The 27,485-nt window shown below is 30.6% G+C and overlaps 3 protein-coding genes across 8 annotated transcripts; all 3 read right to left on the reverse strand.

The window, feature by feature from the left end:
• Positions 1-2,315: 2,315 nt before the first annotated feature.
• On the reverse strand, positions 2,316-4,698 carry LOC110630224. The gene has a single exon (XM_021777601.2). The coding sequence runs from the start codon at positions 4,308-4,310 to the stop codon at positions 2,601-2,603; it is 1,710 nt and encodes a 569-aa protein (XP_021633293.1). The 5' UTR covers positions 4,311-4,698; the 3' UTR covers positions 2,316-2,600.
• A 5,435-nt stretch (positions 4,699-10,133) lies between these two features.
• Positions 10,134-12,488, reverse strand: LOC110629167 (U-box domain-containing protein 2-like). The gene is made up of 2 exons (XM_043949263.1): positions 12,048-12,488; positions 10,134-11,235 (listed from the first exon to the last, which is right to left on the reverse strand). Exons 1-2 carry the CDS (start codon positions 12,362-12,364, stop codon positions 10,410-10,412), a joined length of 1,143 nt encoding a protein of 380 aa, XP_043805198.1. The 5' UTR covers positions 12,365-12,488; the 3' UTR covers positions 10,134-10,409.
• A 2,974-nt stretch (positions 12,489-15,462) lies between these two features.
• On the reverse strand, positions 15,463-26,675 carry LOC110629751 (GBF-interacting protein 1-like). Of its 6 annotated transcripts, none has more exons than XM_021776856.2 (11): positions 26,221-26,675; positions 25,463-25,506; positions 24,689-24,794; positions 24,241-24,342; positions 23,722-24,141; positions 23,458-23,637; positions 21,984-22,371; positions 21,279-21,570; positions 20,830-20,991; positions 18,710-19,207; positions 15,463-16,392 (listed from the first exon to the last, which is right to left on the reverse strand). In XM_021776856.2, the coding sequence occupies exons 1-11, from the start codon at positions 26,381-26,383 to the stop codon at positions 16,096-16,098; spliced, it is 2,652 nt and encodes an 883-aa protein (XP_021632548.1). In that variant the 5' UTR covers positions 26,384-26,675; the 3' UTR covers positions 15,463-16,095. The 6 variants fall into 6 exon arrangements, with proteins under 6 accessions (XP_021632548.1, XP_021632547.1, XP_043805197.1 ...); XM_021776855.2 differs by having other exon boundaries at positions 23,722-24,134; positions 24,216-24,342; XM_043949262.1 differs by having other exon boundaries at positions 23,722-24,134; positions 24,241-24,352.
• Positions 26,676-27,485: the final 810 nt, after the last annotated feature.

A 27,485-nucleotide genomic window follows, 5' to 3' on the forward strand; every position in this document is an offset into this window, starting at 1 on the left:
TATTGGAAATTTATACTATGGTTTATGGTTTATGTAGATTCAATTTAGGTAGGATTTAGAATTTTTTTTTTCTCTTTTTAATATATTTATATTCTTTATCCATTTTTATTTATCATTTTAATTTTTATATACAGTTTATAAAAGCAATTGGATCACCAAAATCATAACAAAGTACTTTTTCTATTTGTTTACATTACCTGGTATAATAATAATTTTTACTTATAATTAATAATCAATAATCGATTGTAATGATACTGATTTCAATTAATAATTTATATTATTTTGATACATTATGTTCAACTGTTACTAAAATTACTAATAAAGATACATATTAATTTATTATATTAATAAAATAAATATAATATTTATAAATTAAAAATTAAAAATAATTTTTTCGTACATATATTTAATTTTTATAATTATAATAACGAATATAACAAGTTTCAAAAAATATTACAATTGTTTTAGTTATTATTTAAAATTTATTTATTTATTATGTTTTATAATTTTAAATAATTTATTAATAAAAATTTTAAATTATAATTAATAAATTTTTGAAAGGTAATATGGTCAAATTAAATAATAAAAACAAAACAACTATTTACTGAATAAAAAAACTTTAATTATAGAACTGATTCAAAATCTAGGTAAAATAAGTTTCATATAACATTAAATTTTATATAATCATTTTACAGACTTAATCTAATTTTACAGATTTAATCTAATAGTAAGTGCATCTTAATTTGATGGTGTTTTAATTTTGATAATAAATATATCTTAATATGATAATAAGTGTATTTGAATAAATTTGAGATATTTTAAATTATACTCTTTCAATTTTTATTTAAAAAAAAATTATTAGTCATTTTTTATTTTTAATTAATTATTATTTATTATTGCATAAAAAATAATTATTACAAAATAAATTATAAAAAAATAATAGAAAAAAAGTGGATGAACAGGGTAATATCAATACTCAATGATAAGGGTTTGGAAGGAGTTAAAAGATGATATGCGACCACGTCTATACTTAACTCCAGCTATGCTTTTATGCAGAATATAAATACACGTATACTATATTCTTGTTAGGACAGAATCATAGAGCTTTTCAATTCAATTATAGTATGTGGTCTTCTAGATAATTTTATCACCATTAATATCTCTTCTGTTTCCATGGACAAATCTTGACTTCATAATTATTTTTATTTATTATGAAGATAAATACAAATTTAATTGATGGTCAATGAAAAAAAATTAATTAATATGATAATCCCTACTCTTAATCTCTTTTAATTCTCTTAATTTAACTTGCTTTTTCAAGAAAGTCCTACTAGATTGTATCATTCATGAGTTGTCAACATTTTAAGATTTTAATTATTAAATCAATTGTTTCAACTAATTAACCGGAGTTGTGATGTTACATAATGAAATACATAAATAATATAAATATGTATTGACAAAAATTTAATGATAGCCCCACCGTCAGCTACTAGGTTGGAAAAATCAACCTTCACGAGAGTGGAGAAGCATAGAAATTATTATGGAGGTAAATGAATTAAATCGTTGGTGAGCTATTCGAAATTTAATTTGATAAAAACTCGATCGAGTTTGATTCGATTTCTAAACGAGTTAAGTTCAAGTTTAATTTTTAAATTCGTTTAGTAAAAAGTCAAACTTGAATTTTATAGTATTCGGCTCGTTAAGTCTCATGAATTTGGCTCATTTATAATTTTATGAGCAGACTCGCGAATAAGCTCGCAAAAAGACTCTGTGAAAAGTTTTGTTGAGTAAGTTGAGATTAGTATCATAAAAGAAATAAACTTAAACCCCGCATATGAGACAAATCTAAATTTTCTAAAATTCAGCTTTATATAGTTTAATTACACTTTTACTTGCATATATTTAAATTATTAAGATTTAAAAAGTTAGTTTTTATAAATTTAAGAGTTGATTTGTAAATATACTTATTTAACTAAAATTATTTTAATTTTAAATTAAAAATCATTATACATATAAATAAATTAAACTATTTTTAAATTATTCGAGACTAAATTCGATAAAATTTCGACTGGTCTAATCTCGTTTGCTAAACGAATCAAACTTGAACTTCTTAAAATTCGAGCAAAAAAATTTTAACGAATCAAGTTTGACATTTTCAAACCTTTTCAAAATTCAGATAGCGTTTAATTCATTTACACCGTAAAAATCACTCAAAAATAATAGATCAAAGCAATATTACATAAAATCTCAATAGCAACAATATCCACCTCTTCATATTCCTTTTCTTTAACTCAAATTATCAAGCAAACAATCGCTTTCTGAACAATGTTCTTATTTAAAACAGATCAAGTATATAAACAGTCTCACCATGTTTGAGAATACAGCATCATTGCTTAAGCAGAACGGAACAAATCAAGAACTCGAGGTAATGAAACAGTGATGATACTAGTTGATATTGTTCTACAAGTACAAAATTCACGACACTTCTATCAAAACTAACAAATAATGCTAATGGTTCCTTGAAGCTGAAAAAAGGGACAAGTACACGTGCTTACATTCCAATGCGGCAATATGAAAGTTTTGAATCTCCTGTATCAGAATTAGCTGGCAGCTGTGTTGCAGGTGTTTATGCCATCTTTGCAATCGTTAGTGAGATCATTGAATGTCTCAATCTGCTTTTTCCCTCTCAAGAACACTTCTGTGTCGACAGACACCCTCATATAACCATCAAATTCCACCGGAACACCTTTGTTAAGTTTGGTCGTCTCGGAGTACCACTCGCTGTTCTCATCCCAAAGATCCTTGTACTCGTCAAGAAAATGGGTCGTGTACTTGTCCTTCAAAGGATCAAAGAAGGAAGTGTCGGGTTCATTTGTTGCAATGTAGACGTTCCTCCCATCTTCAAGCTTGTCGCCCAAGGTTGAAAGCAGAGCATTAGGAGAAGTATCTGCTGCAAGATTAGGCCAGAGCTCCTTGTTCATTGCTTTATCCCCTCTCTCAATGTGAACTGCATCATAATCCCAATTCAATCTTGAGGCAATTGCTGAAACAATATCCATTAACCTTCTTGACTTCCATATCAAATGCCATGGCCGTTGAACAACAGACTCCGTCTCTCCTTCGCACACTCTGTACCAGTAATTATCTGGCTCAACTGATCCAAACTTCCTCATGATCAAGGTATCTTTAACCTCTGTAAGCTTCATAGGTGTGACCCTAAAATCCTCCACAAGGTAAAGACTCAACTTATTCTTTTTATGCCATTTACCCCAATCATCCCAAAACTGAGCCTGGTCCAACACTGATGCTGCCTCCTTCAAATGCTCAAAATCAAAATAAAACCTGAAATCTTTCCCTTCCTCATCCTGATTTGAAGAACTATACATTGAATTCAAACAAATGGTCAAATCCATAATCAAAGTTCGATTTAGATACTGCGCTTCACCTAACGCACACAAGAAACTCCACAAGTAGTGATTCATACTCTTGCATCTATCACCACCCCCATTGTAAATCAAATACTTACCATGACTAAATGCCTTCTCTGACTCAACCACGGGGAGTGAATCATTCACGGTTTCCCCAACAACAGGCAACAACACTCCCTGTTGTTGCTGCGCAGGCGTCTTTTCAAACCCTGGTTTCTGATTCTTCTTCCTCTTCCTAGCATTTACACCCGTATGGTAATCTCCAATCCCCACAACACTAAGTGTACAATTCTCAGACCTAGCTATCACAAACCGCCTGTAATCCTTGTAAAATGCAGCAGTCTTACCTTCTTTAGGCCTAAATCGCCAAGCCATGTCACAACTACTATCATTATTGGCAGGAACGGGTTTCCCAAACCTATAAAAATGAATATCTTTAAACTGCTCTATTGCCTTTCTCATCATCAAATGAAACACTTCCGGATCTTTGCAGTCTACAGGACCAACACAATTCTCTGCAGTTAATTCAGGGTTACCATCACCACCACCACCACCACCATCCTTAGGGTTTTCTACATCCGTAATGTTGATAAAAGTGGCAAATGCAGTCTGGTTTGAGGCCATGAAATCCTCCCCGGTTTTCACCACAGTGTTATCAGATTTAAATGTGGCATTTGAGGTTGATGTGAGGAATGTGTTGATCTTAGTTGATGGATGAAAAAGCGGGTCTTCAGGCTCATATGTAGCAGCAATAATGGTGAAAATGAGGACTCCTAGCACAAATATTGTAAAGCAGAGATTCCCAATCATGGCCAATGCATTTTGGCCAAGATTTTCTGGCCTAAAACTTCCTGTTCTTGCAAAAGTGGCCCGACCCACCATTTTTCCCTCCCTCCCTCTTCAGCCAAGATTCTCAATTAAAACGAAAATCTACCCACGAATGTAAGAAATGGAACAGAACCCAGATGACCAAAATGCAGAAAGCAACCAAGAAATGAGAGATCTAGCGATGAAGTGGATATATGGATCTTGAAAAGAATCAAAATCACAAACCAAGAATGCAAGACCCAATTGGCAATAAAATGTAGTACAGAATATTTCACTTACACATATATGAAGATCAAGGAAAACCAGTGAGCAGATTCATATCCCTCTTTTCTTTGTGTCTCTGATTCTGAGTTAGTTCTGTGTTTCGAGCTAAGGGAGAAGGATTAAGCTGCACACTGAGATGTGTAAAGTGGAGAATGAACTGTTGTGTCTCACTCGTCAAAAATTTGTAAAGGAATAAAAAAAATAAAATAAAATAACCAAAGAGGACCTCTGATAACGTGAGCCGTAGGTTTAGTGCGCTTATTTGCATGAGATCTTGCCACGTGGATATTCGTTTACATGGGAGTCTGGAACACCGACACAGTGGCAAAAATGTAATTAGGATTGGATCTAAAGATGTTTATTATTGAAAAGAAAAAGAAAAAGAAAATAATTAACTTCTATATATTATATTTATAAATAAAATTGAAAACACAAAAAACAAATAAATATTTAAAATTTTCTTGGGTACCCTTTTTATTTTTCTTTCCTGGAAAGAAAAATAAATTCATCTCCTCTTTTATCAAAATAAGAATAATCACAATTCATTTTCTATTTCTTTTTTCTTTTATTTTCTTATTTTACTTTAATTAAAATAAAATAAAATCGTAGAAATAAATGAACAGGTTATTTTTAGATTACTTACTTTTTTAGAAAAATTTATCAATTTAATATATCTTTAAAACTAATTATATTTCAATTAAATATATTTAATTAGCCAAAGTTAAAAAGAAAAAAAATTGTAATTAATTAAAAATTGAACTTAGGCAGAAAAATGAATTTAATAGGAAAGGAAAAAGTCTTCAAAATTTTAGAAATTAATTTAAAAATATAAATTAAAAGAAGTTAATAACTTTCAGCATCTGTTTGATTTATATATATAAAAAAAAAGTACTTTTCAATGTTTAAAAGCTAAAAAAAAATTAATTAATGAAAAATATTTTATTAAAAAATAATTTTAAAAAAAATATTATTTTAATTTTTAAAAGATAAAATCATATAATTATAAAAATATATAATCTAAATTAATAATTAAAAATTATTATTTTATACCTCTAAATTGTAATAATAAATTAATCCCCTACATCTACCTCACCTCCATTACCATAATAGTATAATGCCACAATTTATTTATTTTTATATTGGATAAAAAGTAAAATTAATAAAATAAAATATTTAAACTATTACATATACTTAAAAAATAATTTTTTTTAATTATTATTATAATATTGTTATACAAATCTAAAAGCATTATATTTTGAAATTTAAAAATTTTATTAATTTATATAAATTTATTAGTTTTTTTTATTTTTAATTACAATTAAATACTAAAAAGTAAATTATTTTTTAACAAATATTACTTATCAAAATAAATATTTTTTATAAAAAATATTTTTCACATATAGACTATTGTTAAAAAAGAAACTGAGGCTTAAAAAGAAATCCTCTCTTCTTTCTTCAATTTGTTCAGAGAGGAAATCTCTTAGTGACTTTTGGCTACTGTCTCTAGATTTAGACCTTTCCCTACTACTTGGCGGCCTTTCTTCGTCCCGCAGGCAAGTTTTGGTGTTAAAAACAAATTATTTATTTTTTAAATTTAATTCAAAATTATTTATTAAATAAAGATTTAACCGTCTGCTATAACTACAGCGCACACTTAACATGTCTGATAAACAAAGCCAGCAAAGTGCTTGCTTTATTCATTCAGCCTACTGCGGAGGCTGATTAAAAAAAAAATTAATTATTTTATTTTTTATTTTTTAATTATTATTATATTATAATAATATATTTATATTATATTAATTTAATAGTATTTTTTTTGAAATGGTAATTTAATAGTACTATTTATAATATAATTTTTATAATAATAAATTTAATAAATTTTATTATTTTTAATATATTAAATTAATAATACTATTTTGAATATTTTCTAATACAATTTCTTTTATTATTAACTTTATAGTATTTTTATATATTAAAAATAATAAAATTTATTAAATATAATTTTTATGTATTAATAAATATACAATTAATATTATTCTTTATTACTGTGTTATTACACTAATATGTTAAAAATAATATTAAAATATTTATTATTATAAAAAATTATATTATAAATAATATTAAAATGTTTCGGTCTTTGATGTTTTTTTCATTTTAAATATTTATATTAATTTATTTATTTATAAATTATAAATAACTCAATAATATCGTATAAGTCTAATTCACTGTAATATATTTTGTAAAAAATATTCAGTGATATAATAGTGATAAATTTTTTTAATTATTTTTTATAATATATTTTATTATTTTTAACATATTAATATAATAATATTATAATTAAATAGTATTAGTGATTTGATACATATTTAATCATAGAACAATATCATTGCGTAAATCTAAATTTTTTTGAATACAATTTTATTTATTAACAACTTTTATAGTACATTTATATATTAAATATAATAAATATATTAAATATAATAACTACATGGTAAAGTGATATTATTTTTAATTATGATATTATTATATTAATATATTAAAAAATAATATTAAAATATTTATTATTATAAAAAATTATATTATAAATAATATTAAAATACTAACTTTAAATATTCATATCTATTTATAGATTATAAACAATGTAGTAATATTGTACCAGGCAAAATAATATATTTTATAAAAACAACTCAGTAATATATTCAGGTTTATCAATGATAAAAAAATTTTTTAATTATTTATCATAATATATTTTATTTTTTTAACATATTAATATAGCAATATTATAATTAAATAATACCCGTGATTTAATTAATTTTTTTATATGAAATTTTGCTAAAACAAAAAAATTAAGTTAATAATACAAGTTTTCTATGTGGTTCTTCTGTGACTCGATACTCTCACTTTTTTCTTTTTATTAAACCTAACTTATACTTTTCTTTTGTTATGAAAAACGATCTGCGTCAATTCACTATCGATTAAAAAGAAAATGTTGTTTTCCCTATTAAAAATTTCAGAGATATTTTGATCGTCACTTATGATTTTTGTATGGTGGAGATGTTTCTCATATACAATCCAATCAATTTTCAGAATATATAGACTTCTTTGGCAGAATTATGACATCTTTAGAGGGGATGATGTTACTATAGATTTTCCTTTCTCTCAACAGAATGTCTCTAACCACACCTTGCCTCTAACCACACCCTGCAAATGTTAATTTGACAGGTACCCTGCAAATATTAATTTGACAGGTAACACTCAAGTGGCTCATCCCGTTAAAAGTCGGGATAGCCGAAAGCAATGGTCGTCCTGTGTTGGAACTGTCGAGGACTCAACAATTTTTGGACAGTTAATGTATTGAAGAATTTGATTAATAGTTATAAGTAGAATATTTTATTTTTTTATGGAAACAAAAGTTTTACCTTTTCATCACTGTTTGCTCTTTGCGACGGAATTTTTACCTTTTAATGGCTCCATTCTTATGAACTGTTTGCAAGTGGTTCAATCTCTTCAGTTTTCATATTTAAATATTTGTGAACTAGGTTTGATTTTGAATGATGGTAAATCTTTATTAGATTCTAAAACTGATATTTCTGTTAAATGAATTCATCGTCATACCACTCTAGTTACTCGTACTTTGACTAGAGAATCTATTAGATATAATCGTCTCTCTATTTAGAATAATATCTCCTTTTGTTTGATAGAATTTTATTAATAGAATAAGTGATTTTAGTTTAAAAAGAAATAATATCTGTGATTTATTACCCATTTAACCGCTAAATAGCGTCATTTCATAATTTAAAATTTTTTAAGGTAGTTTCCTTTATTATATTAAAAATAATAAAATATATTAAATATAATAATTATACATCAATAAATACTATTTTTAATTACATTATTACTACATTAATATCTTACAAATAATATTAAAATATTTATTATTATAAAAATTATACTATAAATAATATTAAAATATTTGAGGCTTAAATTCTTTTAATTTTAATTATTCATATTAATTAATTAATTAATTAATTAAAAATTATTCAATTTTATACGTAATTATTCAATAATATCGTATAAATTTAACGCGAAATAATATATTAATTAAAATAAATAAAATATATTTTTTTCCGCACTTTATAAAATACGTCACCCCTATTTCCCAAATAAGTTTAGTTTAAATTTAAAAAGCTAAAATTCTTTTTAACACTAAACATTTAAAAAATCCAAAAAAAAAAAAAATCCAGTCTTTCTCACTTGATCCGTGGGTATTCATTTTCCAAGAGAGTTATATATACTTTTTGTTCTTTCGTATTGTGGATGTTTCTAAGTAGTCATGACCTTTATGGGATAGTGATTTTTTTTAATGCACACTTAAACACTTGTACGTCCTACTAAATTTAAAAAATATATATTATTTTTAAATATAATTTTACAAAATTCATGATTGTAAAGTTATTTTCAAAAGTAACTTTTCAAATCCATTGTTTTAAAATTATTTTTAAAATTTAAATGTTTAAAATATTTTTTTTAATTTTAAGTATTTAAAAGTAATATTTTTTAAAAATTTAGGTGTTTTTAGGTTATAATTAAAGTTGAAATGTACGTACAAATATTTAAATACATGTGTACAGACATGCATTTTATTTTATTTTATTGTCTTTCTCTTTATGTTATTATTATTATTTTTTTCTGTGCATACTAAGTGCTTGTTCGGGTTTCAAGGAGAAATCTTAGCTCAAAGATATGAAGCTTTAATTTGTGGGTTTTTTTTCTTTTTACCCTCGAACACTATTTTGACAAGGAGAGTTCGGATCACAATTTTGATGGGCCTTGGAATTAGTGGGCGTGCAATTTTCTTAATTGTTAGAGATGTCTTATAGGACTATGATTAGAGATAAACCGTCCGAAGGTGCAAGTGGGTTTGTGAAGAGTCCATCTCCTCCGCTCCTATACTTTTTTCCTTGCATGTTGGTTTCTGGTGGCTGGTTTCTATCCTTACTTTAGTATTCAAGGATCTATTTTCTCCAAATTTTCCAGCTCAATATCTCCGTCTAAGATTGCGACTTGAGGTGGCTTTAATTTGAGTCTGATAGTGAGCTTCTTTGTGGAGGTGGTGGTCCTTGATACTTAGGTTTGGAATTGCCTAAGCAGGAATAATGGTTTGCTCTCACTGTGATCTGTTTATAATTTTTAGTGAACCTTTTATATTTGATAAGAAAAAAAATTAGAAAATTATTGGGCTATCAATAACAAATTCGTATTTATCACTTGATGAATATAATAATGTGTTAGATCAATGGGTATAGACTATAGTTTTCAAGTGTGAAAGAAATGCTTATTTTCAGAAATTATACCCATTATAGTTGCCTTAGAATTGTGTCAATACTCCGAATCATTTTATAGTTTAATTAATATATTCTATAATATAAACACTAAATAAAATTCTTATTTTTTTATATATAATTTTTTATTTTTTAATAATTTATTTAAATAAACTATTTAGTACTCAAAATTTTAAGTAAAAACAACAATCAATTGTTGTATTTTAAAATAATTAATGTTTTGTTTGTCAGGCATATAATGATCACTACACTGAGGGCAAGGTAGAAGAGAAAAACAAATACTTAACTAATTGTAATTTTCTAATTTTCCAAGTTAAAAAGTCTTCATTTTTCATATATATACATGATCATGAGGAATGTACAACACACCGATGTGGTCACAACTCTAGTAAAATCCACTCAGTATATTAGTTTGTTCATTCATCTTGGTTGAGAATGACTCAGAAATGGGTACAAGAGTTTTAACTGGCCAAACAAAACAAGGATTCAGATTAAAACTCTAACCCGGGTTACTCATAAACTTTCTCTTCAAGTCAAACAGTACCTGTCATGTGGATGAAATCTCGGGTGGTGTAAAAGATGTGGCGCTACGCTGGATCCGGTCAAGGCTGAGCTGCATACTTCTTTGAACCATGTCCTGTAGCAGTCTCTTGGCAGTTTCAGCTGCTTTATCAGAGCCATCAACTTGTGCAGCAATGTCATAAACAATTCTCTCCAATACTGAGGAGGCTAATTTCTTTTTCTCTGGGGTATCTCTAAGCAAGTCTAGGAGCATTCGAGCTTTTTCTTGAGCTTCAGAGGTTCCTTCTACAGTTAGTCGCAGAAGCCCTGGAATTGCCCCTTCGTTAAGAATGAGTTCTCTGTATTTGTCTCGGTTGCTCTGGCACAAAGAGAGTAAAGCTCCAACGGCGTGTTCCATGCTAACAAGTGATCCATCTTCAACTATCTCCACTAGAGTTAAAATCCCACCATCTGTATCTGAGATTGCAATTTGCCCTTCTTCAGAGTTGGAAACAAGTTCAAGTAGAGCAGTTGCTTTCTCAGCAAACTTTGAATATTTCTTGCAATCTTTAAGGAGTTTAATCAGAGGGGAAACTGCTTTAGCATCCGCAATCGGATGAGAATTCTCAGTGCAGGATAAGAGGTTGTGTAGAGCTGTCACAGCATCAACTTTCCCTTGAACGCTGCCAGAGTTTAGAATCTGAACCAGAAGAGGTGCAGCTCCTGAAGCTGCAATGATTGGCTTGTTAGGTTCAGCAGCTGATAGTGTTAAAATTGCAGCAGCTGCTAATTCCCTTAAACTACCATTCTGGAACTTAAGCAGTTGCACAAGTGGGGGAATGGCACCAGCAGTTACTATCTGGACCTTGTTTCTGATAAGCAATTAAATAAACAAAGGATTTTATCAGATAAATTGGCACATACATTGAGAGTACTATCAGCATAATATGAACGGGAGAAAGAAAGAAAGGACAACACAAGAAAATTTCAAATAACTATGTCAATATACACAAGTCACCATTACTTGACTGCTTATCAGTGATTAAAAAAAAATTTAAACAAATACATTTGGCCAGATGTAAAGCAATGAAAACTAACTTGTCAATTTAGCAGAAACAACATTTCATGTTATTGGAAATAGAAAAACATCTAGATAGATCTAGAAACCTGTTAATATACATCAGATAATAATTTATTATAGCATTAGCAACAACCACAAAGTCCCCAACACCATAGCCTTCCTGACAAACAAAAAGCACGAGTATTGAAAAATTATAAGTAAAATAATTTTTTTCTTCTTGCAACCCAGTAATGAAAGAAAATCAACAAAAATCATCCACCATCCTCTTCTACATAAACAACCAAATCAAAAAAACAAATTATCCAGGATAAAATAAACCTTGATTCTTCAAATTGCTAGTTGCTCATTTCTTCTTCTAGTTCCCTTTAGAGAACATAAATCAATCCCCAACATGCTTTAACCGCCATATCAATCGATCAACAGTAATCATTAAAGTTCCTTTGGTCAGTTACAATAAACTCCATAATAAAAAAAATAATTCAAAAAAAGAGCATAAAACAAAAATCTGACAAGTACCCATATCACAGTGAAAAGCTAAATATATAAGCATACGCCTAAAGGAAACAAAAAGTGGGGGGAGGGGGGGGGAGGGAGGGAGGTCACCGTTGATTTCTGACGGCGAGATTGAGGAGAGCGAGAAGAGAGGCCTGACGGGCGTCGAAGTTAGAAGAGAGAAGCATGAAAACGAGAGGCTGAATGACACCTGCGGCGGCGAATTTGGAGCGAGTCTTAGCGGAAGATTTTCTGACGAGCTTTCTGATATCTTTGGCAGCTTGAATTTGGGTTTGGAGATCACCGTTGATAAGGCTTTCTGAAAGTTGGAGGATTAGGGTTTGGTTCCTGAGGTTCCATGCCTCTTGTTCTTCGTCTCTTCCACTGGACACTGTTGATGCATCATCATCAGCTTCTTCCTCTCTCATTGTCTATATCTCCTCTTTCCGTGAGTTTTTTCTGTATCTTCGTATCTTTTTTCATGATTTGAGGTTCTTTGTCTGAAAACCTTTTGTAAAGACGACTAATAATAATAATAAATGAAAAAGGAAAATGAAGATTTTATAATTTTTTAATAAAAAAATCTTTATATTGCACTTTCGAGGCATGATCAAAATAATTCAACCGAGCGGAATTTAGTAAGTTTAAATTTAATTTATGAGCAGTCCAAAACTTAACACAGTAAAAAGTACATCATTTAGTCTGAAAAGTTCTAAGGTTCGACTCCTCTAATTTCTATTTTAAAAAAAAAAATTTAATTTATAAAATTTTATACAGATTTAACTTTAAATTTAAACTCTAATATTATATTAAGTTTGATTCAATTAAATTTTATTAAATTTAAATTTAATTTAAACAATTAAAATTTTATTTAAACTCGAAAATAAATTTATTAAAAAATTTAAAATTAGAAGTTTGATCTTGGTAATATAAAGTTGGACCTCAAATTCTAGCTTGATTTAAAAATTAAATTAAATTATTTTCAATACATGTTTATTCACATGAGTTATTAATTATTAATATTATAAATAATTTTTTTTTAAAATAATTATTTAATTTCTTAAATTTATTAATTAATCTATTAATTTAAAAAATTTATTAAAATATACTTTAAATATTAAAATATTTACTAATAAAAAATATTATGTCTAAAGTATTTTACTATTTAATTTTTATATTATAAATAAAATTTATTAATTCATCTTTTAATTTATAAAAACTAATATAATTAATTCTTTAATTTTAGACTTTTTTCAACATTTAAATATTTAATGATTAAAATTAATGAAAAAATTAATTAATAAATTTTTTAATATTTTAAAGATATTTTAACATTTTTTTAAATAAAAAAATTAACTAGGGAGTTTTACTAACTTGAAAGATTAAATAATAATTCTTTCTAAAACAAATAACTCCATCAAATAACACAAATGCAGCTAAATTTAAAAAATATCAATTATTAACTATTAAATTATTAATATATTATCATTTACTTAATATATTATATATTAAATTATTATATGAGATAAAATAATTACAATATATAACATAAATACAAAAAAAAATACTAATATAAATGTATAATCAATTTAATTATATATATAAATTTAATCAATATTATATTGATTTATATATAAATTATAAAAAACTTTAATTTAAAAATTAATTACATAATAATAAATATGAGATAATAATAAGTTTAAGTATATAAACATATGAAAATAATGATAATAATAATTTCATAGTAAAAAATAAAGCGTTTTTTAAAGGAAAGTGAGTATTTAAAAAAATATATAATGAAATAAAAATATATAAATATTCAATTATAGACTAATATAATGTATATATAGTGTAGTATTATTTAATGTTTTAAAGTTCAAAAAATACAAAAATTATATAAATACATTAAGAAGGAGTAATAACATAATCTAAAAATAAATGTAGATTCACTAATTTAATTACATTCACGATGGTTAAAATTTTTTTATTTTTTTAAAATTTTTAAACATAATACATTAAAAAAATTATATATTTATATATAAAAAATAAAATAAAATAATTTTAAAAAGAATATACTTTCAGAATAGGTAGGGTTCTCAAACTCTTACTAATAATTTAATCGTGAGTGTAGAGTTGAATCCGTTACTATAGAGTTGAATCCGTGACCGTAGAATATAATATATAATTTATAATATATTATTAAATTTTATATTTCAATAAAATATATCATATATTTTATTAAAAATTGATGACGATAATATTACTTGTATCATAATAATTAATATATATTTTTGTTGAAAATTGATGAATATTTATGATAATATCACTTATACTGTCTTTCTCTTTTGTTAGGAGGCAAGGCAATCTTGGAGCTCACGCTCTTTTAAGAAGTTTGTTTTTTATGATGTTTCCAGATGCAAGCTCTTCTATCTGCATGTGTTTGTAACTTCCTCTGCCAGTATAATGGCTTTTAATACGATCTTATCTTTGACCAAAAAAACACTAACTCGTCAATCCCTTGGCTTTCAGTGATTGCTTGGCTCTGTGTTGTATGAACCTGAGACCTTGTGCTTCCCATCTATGCCAACGAACGTTTACATGCTTTTAAATTCCACTTCTTTTTCTCAAGTCCCTGCTCAAGGAATTGATTTTAACTGAAAAATCTTCTTTGCATAGTTCTTAGCTACGGTTTTATACTTCGCCAAAACCTTCTTCACCATTCGACAGAACGATGATGAATTTCTACCCTGGGGTGAGTATTTTCTCTGGTCAAACCACTTAGTCCCATGGTATCCTGAAAACCTCCAGCTTGACTACTACATAAGATTGGGTACACCAAGATATTCACTGCAGGTATTGCAATATCGTAACACTCAACCTTCCCACCATTGCAGATAGTCCTCTAGACAGGAGAACCGCAGGCTGTTTGGGGTTGCAGGGCTCGCTGGCGTGGGCTGTTCACCACGCCGCAAAAGTGCAAGTTTAAGTACTTCGAGCTAACTCATCAAGCATGTCTAATGAAACATTTTGTTCTGAAAGTTATCGACAAGAGTAGTACTACTTGAACCCCCTTTTAACCGTCACTTGCTTCGATCATCAGAGTTTAAGATTAAAGGAAATTCTAGTAAAAGATAACATGAATGCAGGATTACCAAGCAGAGACCGAGGCAAGCAACGGCTTTTGTACTTTAACATTCGTTAGGTGATCTGCAAAAATATGTGCTACAAACAACCAGAACATAGATAAGCCTTGCTACTAAGTACTAACCTCCATTCATTAGAACCCATGAGCAGAGAACAGGAGATTCTAGATTCACTCTCGAGCAAGCTCCAAGCTCGCAGGTGCGTCAGCCACCTTTCAGTGAATTTGCAACTTAATTACAGAATCGAACACCTGAAACATGGGCACAGGCCATTTCCTCCAAGCATCAACTAGAAATTATTAACTCCAATCTTGATTGGGATCAAGGAAGAGTTTATATAAACTTCCAATAACATAAAATTTTTCAACAAAGAGAACACAATATTCCCAGTGAACTTTCCCCAGAATCACATTATTTACCAAGCATTTATGACAATATCAGTCAGGCTAAACAATGGAATTGTTCACTTTTGCTTATACCAATTACAACAGTTAGGTACATCCCTTTTCTTGCTATCAAAATTCACTTTACAGGTAGCGGAAAGACAATAAACGGATTTGCAAAAATTCGCCACCAACCTATAGCTTACCTTCCTTCCAGAACCCTAGAAAACCTCAAAAAAGAATTGGAAAGATTCTCACCACTCAACAATAGAAATCCTAAGTTTAAATATTTTTTCAAAAGAAGAAGGAGACAAATAGACTACCAAATGAACAAAATGCAGCACCACATGGCAGGAACATGAAAGAGAGAACTGCACATACCTACCTAGACTAACTTAAAATGGTCAATATCTGTTACAGAAGAATGCACTTCTTATGCCCTCAACAGAAACCAAGTAGAAGATACCCACGGCCAATTTTTCTTCAAACTCCTATTTTAGATTTGCTCTCTCAGTCCAGCCAATTTTGTATCTTCTTTCTGTTCCCTCTATCCAAACTCGTTCAAGTCCCAAAATTTATCCAAAGATTGGACTTGTTTTTTGGTGTACAAAAGGATATAATCATATCCATCTTTCAGTAATTACTAGGCCAGTTGATCTGTTGATGCTGAGGCTGCTGGTATACACTGGCTGCAGGTCCCACCATATCAACGGCTCCAGCCATGGCCTGAGATTGCTGAAGAAGTGGGTGAACAGCTGCTGCCGTTACTGCTTGTGCAGGTTGATAGATACTGGCAAAGGTGCCATGACCAGCCTGTGCTGGGGTAAAAGTCACATGCTGACCTTGAGGAGGAAGGCTGTAGAAGGAACTTGCTGGCAAGCTAGATATATCTCGGCCAGGAGCAGCAATCCACACAGCTGAACCCTCACTCTGAAAAATAAAACGTCATCAACAACAAATGTCAATTTGTAGCAGTGAAAGAATAGAGTAGAGATTTTATGAGCTAATCATTATGGAATCAACAATCCAGCACACACCAAGTATTCCCATGACCAGCACTAACCACGCACCGATAGATACATTAAACATGTCATCTGTGACTAACTGAGCTGAACAAATAAGTAGGTACTGAAGTAGTTACAAAGAAAAGATTAAAAATCATCAAAACCTCTACAGCAGTCATACAGAAACATTTTATTGATTGAGAAAAGCTTATTCATAGCATTCCATGTCATATACCATAAATGCCATATGACAGGAAATTAATCACCAAAATCACTTTACTATAACAATCATAAAAAAGCAACTGCTGTAGCAGCCACAGTTGCTACATCATCAAAATCACATTTGCCTCCGCTCCATCAGCAATGCTACTGCAAACAGTAGGAAAGAAAAATTGTAACCACAATTCCAATTACAAAGCAGTCATTGGGTAGCAGTTGAGGCGGGCTCCAGCTCATCAGCTGGAGGCAAATTGAGATTGAAAGGCAATTGCTTTGTTAGCTGCCTGGAGCTCCGAATGGCACCATCGTCTTAGTCAGCTCTCACTATTTCCCACAATACTGCCGATATCAGGCCACTAATGACATTCAATTTCACAATTAACATGACCATAGGGGGTGTGCAGTTCCAGTTACAAATTCTAGTTCAGGGTCTACTTAGGAACCGAAACCAAACCAAATTTCAATATGGCTCCGATTCTGCTTGGTTCTTCAATTTCGGTCCACCTCCAATTCAGATTTCAGTTCTTGAAACAATTTTATGCATTGTTTTCATGAAAAGTCAGAACTGAATTAGTAATTTATGCTATAAAGTTGGTTAGTAATACATATTATATCATATAATACACCTTTAAACTGTTTCTTAAATCTTAATTGTATAATCTTTAATTACAAGTACATATATAAACAAGTATGGAAAAGTAGTATAAGCATATTGTGTAATATACAGTCTAGACTCTAGAGACTTCTTAATTATATAATCTTTAATTGCAAGGCACATAAATAACAAAGGATTAAACATATTATAAAATATACACTTATAATTAAGAATGCTCAAGTGATTTAATGTATTTATAACTAAAGTTATTAAGGAAACATTGATAAATGAAATATAATATTAGTTTGTAACTAGTTCTCAATACAATATATAAAATATAATAATTACAATATAGATATATCACATTTTAATTATAATATAGATATATTACATTCTTAATTGCATATAAAAATACATAATTATATTGAAACTATATAATAAAGAAAAACAAAACACACATATATAATTGGTTTTTGGTGGAGTACGGATTTGACCTGGTACAATTCTAGTTCAGTTCTTACTGAATTACCAAAACAGAAAAAATAGGTTGGTTCACTACGCTATTATCTATTCCGTTCGAACATCCAATGCCTGTGTACACCCCTAGACACCACAACAACCTCTACTGCCACCATCCTACTCATATTACTACTCTTGGGAATGAAAATCTCACATTGGGAATAAATGAGGGTGAAGGGTGAATTTAAGTGGTTGGATTGCAATATCAAATTCGCTAGTCATTGTGATGCGTAAAGCAACTTGATCATTTATATAATCCCATATAAAATGACATAATGTTTAATATCAGCACTCTCCAAATTTAACATGGTATATGAGCCCAGTTCAGATTGTAGGTTTCAGCTGCCCATAAGGTTGTGTAATTTAGGTCCATATTGGGTTAATACGAATCAACAAATTAATTATCAAGCATTAACCATGTGGCTGCACTTGAGAGGGGAGTGTTGGGAATAAAATCTCACATTGGGAGCAAATGAAGATGAAAGGGTGAATATAAACTAGTCATTTTGATGTGTAAAGCAACTCAATCATTTATAAATGCCCACATAAAATGAACTAAAGTTTAATATGCGCAGCACTCTCTCCCAATTTATCAACCACCTCAAAAAGTTATACATCTATTTTGTTATTCACCAAAATAAACCCATAAGTTGAGTGAATACATCAAGGACACAGTAATATCTTTTTTTTGGGGGGGAGAGAAAATCTATAAAGACAATGTAAATAGTGGGCAATAAAATTAATTAAATTTTAAGAAAAAAATATAAGAAAATCCTTTTTCTTACTTATTAGCCTTGACATTCCAGTTTTAAATAGGATTCAACTCCAAATACGACCATCTTGCCAAGGCATTTTCCCATAAAAGACCAATAAAATCTGATAAATGCACACAGAACCATTAGAATACTACCTGCTGCCCAGTGATGTAAACATTACTTTCTTTGAACTGAGGTGCACCCAGATCTTCATTTGTAGTAGAGTTTCCTCCTGTTGCCGCAGAACTGGGACTATAACCAGTTTGAGAGGAGCCATATGACCCATAGCCACTTGCCATTCCAATATGAGTTGAATTCCCTGTATTAGATCCTGGTTTGTATTGTGGAAGTGAATATTTGATCCCCATGGCAGCTGCAGCTGGTGGAGCAGGATATAAGCTTCCAGCTTGAGGTTGTTGGGGAAATGCACCATTACTTAAAAATTGGTGAAGGCCTGGAGAAGGAACATAGAATGGGGAAAAGTAATGACCATAAGGGATCAAGTTTGGGGGATAATGGGGTATGTGCAACCCTGTTGGTGGACGGAAGACAGGGAGTGGTTGTTGAGTCACAGCAATGGAACTTTGCATGAGACCAGCTTGAGTCACCTGTGGAGTTGGACCTGCTGTTGACAGAACTAGTGAATTCCCACCCTGCAAAAGTACACATGTATTAGGAATTATAATTTGGAAACATGTATAGACAATATAAAGCATGACTATACCTCCCCCCCCCCCCCCCCCCGACCCTCCTAAAAAAGGTTGAAATATTTTGAAAAATAAAACTTGTCTTGGCATAATGAAATGTCCAGAACATTAGTAATCCATATTTTTTTCACAATAAATGCATTATCCAGGAAAATTACTAGGAACTCATGAACTCCATCATCCTTTGGACTAACAAAAAGATTATACCAACACCAAAACTAACAAACATAGCATGAGTACAACATAACATCAGATTTGCAGAAATTTAGCTACTTATGTGTTTGAGTTGGCATTAATCTTTATAAGGAAACACCACAATTGTGTAGACTAATGCTGTACAGATCACAGCTAGTTTCTAAGAATGGCGGAAGTGATGCTTGCAGAAAGGCCCTAAAATTACTCTCAATGCTCTGGACATGCTCTTTCATTCTGCTTATCATGATCATACGGACACATGGATGAGTAGTGCCTCCAAATGCTTCTCGTTGTTCGTGGATATTCTCAAGTAAGTTTTGCTGTAATTCATCACAGGAAATTTTTGAAGGGAAAGAAAAGTCCCAGAGTTTAGGCAATATTGACGCCTGGTCCTTGCTTTTCTCAAATTAAATAATATGGTCCTTAACTTTTTAAATTCCTTACACTTTAGTCCTTCTATGAAACATAACCGACTTTAGTCCCTATCTTTTAAATCAATCTACTACCTAAATTCATATATACACTTTAGTTAAAGTTTTTGGGAGCCAAGCTGCTTAATTTTCTTTCTGACCAACACATAATATTTTAACCAAAAGACTAAAGTTAAAGAATTTAAAAAGTCAGAAAACATGAGTCAATTTGGAAAAATGATGACAAAAACGTAAATTTTTACCATGTCAGGGGTTCCCATTTTAGGTACATCAGAAACTTGTACACTATGAGGCAAACATTATACACTAATCAATGAACTAGTACTAGCCCAATGGCAATGATTTTGTTTTGCAATTTCCTCTTACAAAGAAAATTAAAATGCTAACAAAGTCGGAAGTCTGTGCCCAACTTGCTAGCAATAATGCAACATACAGCATTAAATAGAACTAGGAGAGCACCAAGTAACCAGATGAGTCATTGGCTTTGAATACTTCTAGTATCCTTTTTAAGGTCTTTTGGAAAAATAGTATTATATGACAGCAACAAATCACTAGAATTTGGATATAATGCGAAGGTTAAAACATTTTGTACTTGATAAAGACTATTCAAATATGGAAACAGTTCCAAGTTCCAACAAGGGACAATTACTGTCATTCAATCGTTGAAATGCATATTAATGAAGTAAAAGCATGACGTTTAAGATCATCATACCACAAGATAAACTCGCCAAATGTAAAAGATAGACATTGAAAGACCAGAATAGCTACTAAAGGTGTATTATCATGTAAGAACACTCTTATTCATGTCATGATAGACCTACATTTGCCACCAATTGCTGAAGTTGCATGAAAAAGAATTCTCGCATGAAGAAATTCATCAACAGAAATATCTCGCATTTTTTATAAATTGAGTAACAAAAGAGAAAGCTTATCAATCAAAACCTCTTGGGGAGACTGAGAACTATGTGGAGGCAACACTGCAACATTCCCATTATATTTACCAGCAACTGCAGCTGAAGGGAAGGGAGAAACACGACCATCACTATCAGCACCCGCACGATAAAATTGGGCATAATAACTTGTAGGATCAAATGGTTGTTGAACCTATAAAGAGAAACCATCAAATAAAAACAAGTTCTAAAACCAAAAACATATTAATTAAATTTTTCAATATGTTACCCCAAAAACTAATGTACATAACAGTGATCATGTTATTATAACATAAATGCTTAGGATCTCACAATAAATTATCCTAGCATAATAGTTATGCATGATAAGCAAAGTGTTATATATGGCTTACCAGTTACCACATATTAATTAAATACTGTTAATAAGAAAAAAAAATAGTGGTAGATAATACAGGGAACATAGTTTTGATAGGAAAGACTCACTACAAAGCTAGGAAGACGAGAAACATCGCGTTCTTGAGATTCACAGTTTTCAAATGGTGCAGTCTGACTACTCAGCATTGGAGGTGCAAAACCAAAATTGTAGCTTGGAGAAGTGTGTACCACTGAGTATGGCTGAACCCCAGAAAGCAGTGCAGTCTCTGGCTTGGACTCATTACACTCGGGTACTGCACTGGAAGAGACATCATTATCACCAGGTAAATTTTCAGGTGCATGTGAAGGTGACTCTGGATGATCAGCTTCCTCCTCAGCAGTCAATAATGCATCTTGATTGCTGCATCCAGGAAAATGTTACAGCTCAAATAGCATGCAACATACTCTGATACTCATACAGAAAATTTAGCCCTGCAAACAATCTATTGACACATAGGATTGCTAAAAGCATCACTAAATGCCAAGCAAACAATAAAAAATAAAGCGCACTTAAAGACGTCAGTATGTTTATTATTTATACTATTTGTTACCTGCAAGGTTATTAACATCTCGCCCTCTCTCTCTCCATCTATATATATTCACTTCCACTAATTGTCCTCTATTTTTGTTGGGATTAAAAAGAAGGTTAGGGATATATACATTATGCCTTATATTTGATATGGATATGAAAATAAAAAGGATAACGGTGATGAGTCAGCAGACTATGATATTCAACAATATATAAATCCAACTAAACGCGTTCATATCACATACCTCACAGCCTGTTCCTCCACAGCTTCTTCAATGCCTTGAGAAGTTTCGGACAAAGGTGTAGAACTCTTATCACTCTCTGGACCACTAACATAGCTTGCCATTAATCCAAAACTCGCATCAAAACTTCCAAAACTAAATTTCGTTCTTTCAGATTCAGGGACATGAATATGGTTTGGAATAATAACATGCTGTCGCTGTGGAAGATGCAGCTCCTCCAGCTTCTTCTGCAGTTTAGAGGTAGCCTCTTCGGAACTGAGGACATTTGATAGAGCCTGTGACTGGACACTGGGTTCAACTGGAATATTAGGAGCATCTGATGAACCAGTTCCAGAGCCAAGAGGCACATTAGAGATTGCTGGCTTTGGTTTCCACTCCTTAGTAGAACCAACTGTTGAAGACAGCGGGATGATCAATTATTTAGACACAAGCAAGTCATCATACAATATCCAACAAGCATTGAATATTGGGAACAAAGTTCTGTTCCCTTCCCCCAAGGTAAGATGCATCACATGTATCTAAGGCAATTTGTTTTACAGCAGACATCAGCCCAGAAAACATTATCTGTACAGTGCTCAATAGAGAAAACTAAGCCATTTTTTATTCAAAGAAAACAATTTATCATGTAATCCACAAGCCAAAAAATAATTTCCAACAGATCTCCATTATTGCAACCAAACAACAGAAAATAACTTATCTTTTCATATAGACAAATTATTGTCCACAAAGCAAATGGAACCTAAGTTATGTATCAAATCCCTTGAACCACAGACAGTACCTTGCTCAATTACAACTTAGGATAAAACACAAAGCAATTTGCAACCTCACATTCCAACTCCCAACATGCAAGCCTATTGAAAAGTGAAAACTCTTACCAAACTTCAGTGCAACTAAACCTTTACGTCTGAAAGAAATGCATATCAATGGGTACGCATTTGTACACGCCCAAATGAGCAATAAGCAGAGAAATGGAAATAAGCAGGGAATGACGAATAGAACAGAAAATATTAAACTCAATTTGGTGAAGGTCTATCTAGTTTTCAGAAAATATAAAATTTAAAACAACTACTAAAATTGCATATTCTCCACAGCAAAACTTCAAACAAGCTGAAACACAGCATGCATAAGGGATAACATCTTCAAATCAAACAACGTCTCATGCTTCATATGAATCTGAAAATGCTTGATGTTAGATGTAGAATTTAATATGTTGTTCTAGTACATCAACTCCACAAGTAATAGGGTTGAAACTACTTTTTGAAAAAAATAACCTTTTATTTGTTGTAAGAAGTAATTTGAATTTTGAAACAGCTTTTTGGCTATTGTGAGTTCTCATGGTTCAATTATGTATGATCTACCTTAAAGTTACATTGTTAGTTGCCTTTAATCAACATATTCGAATTAGTGTTTTTCTGAGTAGCAGCTACAAATAACAAGGCCATAAATTCAACGACAGCGACAATATGGAAGGTCATACCTTTTTGCAGGCCAACCACTTGCTGTGACCTACTACTGTAGTTAGAGGAAGGCCGACTGCCAGAAGAGCCACCATGATTTGATGCAGATGAGGATTGCAAAGACTCACTGAGCTGACCCTTCCCAACCTGGGATTTACTTGGAATCTTCCCTTGCAGGGAAGGAGTAGCAATCTCAGAGGCTGCAGCCCAATGTCAAGTTATGAGTTACAACAGAAGATAAAGAAAACCAGTAAACCTGGAATAGAGTTAGGACAAGTCCTTACCTGATTTCTCAGCAGGAATAACTGTATTTGATTCAACAACAGCTCTATGGTTTCCTACTTCACGTTTAATGGTGCCCACTGTACCAGAAAGCCTTGAATCATTAGATGGAACAAGAACAGGATCTGATGATGAGAAACAGACTGCTGACGACGATGGTGGAGTCGCAGGTACCAAGGAGTTACTAGAGCTTGGAATGGGCTCACTATGTGCATCCCCAGTTCCAGATGCAATGATGAGGTTTTTATCAGCATTAATGGGGGACACTGAACTTCCAAACTTACTACCAGCAGTAGCTGTTGAAGTCACTTCATGTTGACTTCTGCCACTTCCTGAAGGTATGTCAGAAGCATGCATTTCACTGTTGCTTCCAGAAGGTTCACCAATGGCACCATTGGCCACAACAGCAGCAGAGCTGTAAGCTAAGTAATAATTATCCTGTATACCATAATAGAGCCAAATATAGAAGAAGTATGGATTCATAATTCATAGTCACCTTGTTGATAGACTTGTTTCCTTACTTTTCTCTTGAGGGGCTGGCAAAGAATTGCCATCTCCCTTCTCTGCAGCTTGGTTGGTTCCATTGTCCCTTGCAGGGCCAGTATTCCTGCCACCACCAGCATCTAGACCAACCTCACAGTCAAAAATCAGCTTTACAATTAGAATAGATCTTAGATATACAACAAAATTTTTATTATCAAACATTATAACTGAGATGGTATATTCCACACAGCATGAACCAAAGTTCCAAATTGGTTGGAGGATCAGGGGTTTGGCAAAAAAAAAAAATGAACCTCAGTAAGTGGCATTCACCAACTAACTAGTAAATAAATGAGTTGGAACTTGGAAGTTGGAATGGATAAAGCCAACAAATGAACAAGGGTAAATGCAGCAGAATAATCATGTATTACAATTCTAATTCTCAACAAGGTCTTTAAAAAAAAAAAATTCTCAACAAGGTGTCTTTACCATGTGATGTGTAACGAGCTGAAAAGTTTGGCCGCCCACCCCTACTACCCCTCCCCTGTGTTCCAGGTTTCCAACGAGCCTCTCCAGACTCTCTATTGTTCACATTCTGCAACATTTTAAAATTAAGTAATAAATAATGATATAAGAATCCATGCTTGATCCAAAATGCAAAAATAGCAAGTATGCTTCGCATTATACATGCACTTGCATGTGACCACCCAACGGAAATAATAAGGAATTACTTGATTAAATGAAAATAAGTAGTGTCTCTTGCCTCCACCTCATTCTAAAGATCAAACCTAGGCCACTTAAATCTGTATATGTTCATCTTTATTACTTTATGATTAATACATAGCACCTTAGAAATGTACTTATTCCTCTTTGCCGCCAATATCATCTATTGTGAACCAGTAGAATTAACCTTGTAGCCGTCCATCTCATTGTAGACACTGCACAACTTTTAAACATATAATTTAAGCAATACAAAGTTCACAATGACACTCTCTATAATTCATGCACTGCACAATGAAGCCAAATTGAATGAACACTTCATAGAGATTATAATGCCAAGGCAAAGTTACAATCACATATAGTCAAACTAACAGCACACTCACTTGGAGGAATAACTATCATAATAATAACAGTATAGAAAACAAGCTCAAGTGCGAAGGGATGGTCAATAATATAATCATTTTTTGCAGATAAAGAAACCGGGGATAAATGAATGCAATTTAACCTTCCAACAAAGTAACAGCAGGAAAAAGTATATCTTGCCTCTTTTCTCCTGTCACGTTTCTTTTTGACTTCATGAAATGGATCTGCGAAACCACATACAGGCCGGTTATAATTGGATTATGGAAAATAAAAAGAAAATATAACATAGAAACAAAATCATTCACTCTTTTTCTATGTAGTATATACTACCTCGGCTTATGAGCATTCAAACACAGAGCCCATAAGCAACTCATATGAACTTTAAAAATATAAATTTATGAAGGTTGTTCCTCTGAACAGCAGGCATTATAGTGAAATCAACAGGAGAAGCACCCCAATTTCTTGAGCTGAGCTCTTAGCTTATAAGTTATCTCTCTTAACTCTTGAAAATCTTCAGAAGCGATTTCCACAAATCAAAATTACCAAAATAAATAAAAAGCGAAATGTAAAGGAGAAAGCTTTCACTTCAGAGATGGAAAAGCTTGACAAACAGAAGGAGCATTTGTAAAATCTAACATAACCCCCGCCTGGCCCGCAAGTTAGGATCAATTATAGAAAAGAAGAAAAGCGCAGAAAAGACCCATCACAGAAAATAACTAAATAAAAGAAAACCCAATTCAATCCACACTTCCTATCGAGCAAATTCAAAATACAAAATCCAAAATAAATCAAATCCACAAGTCCAAAAACATGGATCACAAAGAAATCATCAAAATAGAAAGCATGCACTCCAAAAATCATAAACTTAAACGAAACCAAAAATCGGAAACCATAAGCTAATAACAATACAACAAACATAAATTAATAAAAGAAGTTGCCTTGAAAAAGAAGCTTCTGAGCGGTTTCATTGGGATCCATAGAGCAATCCTTGAGCATTGCATAAATCTCCTCTTCACTGTGATTGCCCGTGATCTCCTTTATGTTCTGGATCATCTTCCTCACGTTGCTCGGGATTGAAACCCTAACCCCACCACCGCTCATCTTTACTAACCCCACAGCCCCCTCGAGAAGTTAGAATATATAAGAATTACGCCTGTAAGCGTGTGTAGAAAGAATAGAAGCTTCAACAGATTGATTGGTAGTGAAGATAGAAAGCGAAAGAGAGAGCTGATACAGAGTGATTTGTGCTTTGAATTGATCTATGTGAAATGGGAAGAAGTTGAAGAAGAGGAAGAAGGAGAACAAAAAATTTAAAAAAATAAAAATAAAAGAAGAAAAGGGGAGGAAAGAAGGACAGAATAGGAGGGAGCAAAATTGCAGTGTGTGTTTTTGGAGTGTAGGGCTTTTTGGTTTTTCACTTTTACACATTTTTATATTTTTCAAGGAGTTAATAAAAAAAAACCATTACTTTTCAAATTTTTATAATTATACTTTACATTAATTTAATTACTAATTAAATTTCAAATTTTATATATTATTTAATAAAATTATCTCATCATCTATCACCTTATTATTATATTATTTATTATATTAATAAACTTTAAACTACAATATAATTATTAATTTTTTTAAAACTCAAAATTTTTTTACTATTTTATCTAAAATTAAAATTTATAACAATTAAAATACTTAATATTATTATTATATTTACTTTTAATTTTATCGATAATTTGAATATTCAATTTACAATAATTTAATTTCAAATTAATCTCTCTTCTAAATTATTTTTTTAAAATTCACTTTAATTATCATTTTAATTAAAAAATATATAATTAATAATATGATTAAAAATATTTTTAAAAAATTATTGTAAAGATAGAAATTGATTATTAAATTAGTATATGATACAATTATAACTATATTATTAATTATATTTTTTTATTTTTGACTATATTATTAATCATGTAACTTTTTTTAATTATAATAATATTTCTAATAGATTTTTAAAAAATAGTTTAAGAAATAGATTAATTCAAAATTAAATTAATATAAAATAATATATTTAAATTATAGATAAAATTAAAAAAATATATTATACTAATAATATATATTTTTAATGTTATAAATTTTAATTTTAGATAAAATAATAAGAAAATCTTAAAATTTTAAAAAATTAAAGTTACACTATAATATTTTAAGTTTT

Source organism: Manihot esculenta, chromosome 13 (assembly GCF_001659605.2).
Source record: "Manihot esculenta cultivar AM560-2 chromosome 13, M.esculenta_v8, whole genome shotgun sequence".
Taxonomy (NCBI): Eukaryota; Viridiplantae; Streptophyta; class Magnoliopsida; order Malpighiales; family Euphorbiaceae; genus Manihot; species Manihot esculenta.

Excerpts from the sequence above, each read along its gene's own strand:
- LOC110630224 (XM_021777601.2), bottom strand. The coding sequence starts at position 4,310 with ATGGTGGGTCGGGCCACTTTTGCAAGAACAGGAAGTTTTAGGCCAGAA.
- LOC110629751 (XM_021776855.2), bottom strand. The coding sequence starts at position 26,383 with ATGAGCGGTGGTGGGGTTAGGGTTTCAATCCCGAGCAACGTGAGGAAG. Across the intron at positions 21,571-21,983 it reads GTGGAGGAACAGGCTGTGAG|CAATCAAGATGCATTATTGA; the intron begins GTATGTGATATG and ends TCCTGGATGCAG. Across the intron at positions 16,393-18,709 it reads TTTACATCACTGGGCAGCAG|AGTGAGGGTTCAGCTGTGTG; the intron begins GTAGTATTCTAA and ends TTTATTTTTCAG.
- LOC110629167 (XM_043949263.1), bottom strand. The coding sequence starts at position 12,364 with ATGAGAGAGGAAGAAGCTGATGATGATGCATCAACAGTGTCCAGTGGA. Across the intron at positions 11,236-12,047 it reads CTCGCCGTCAGAAATCAACG|AAACAAGGTCCAGATAGTAA; the intron begins GTGACCTCCCTC and ends ATTGCTTATCAG.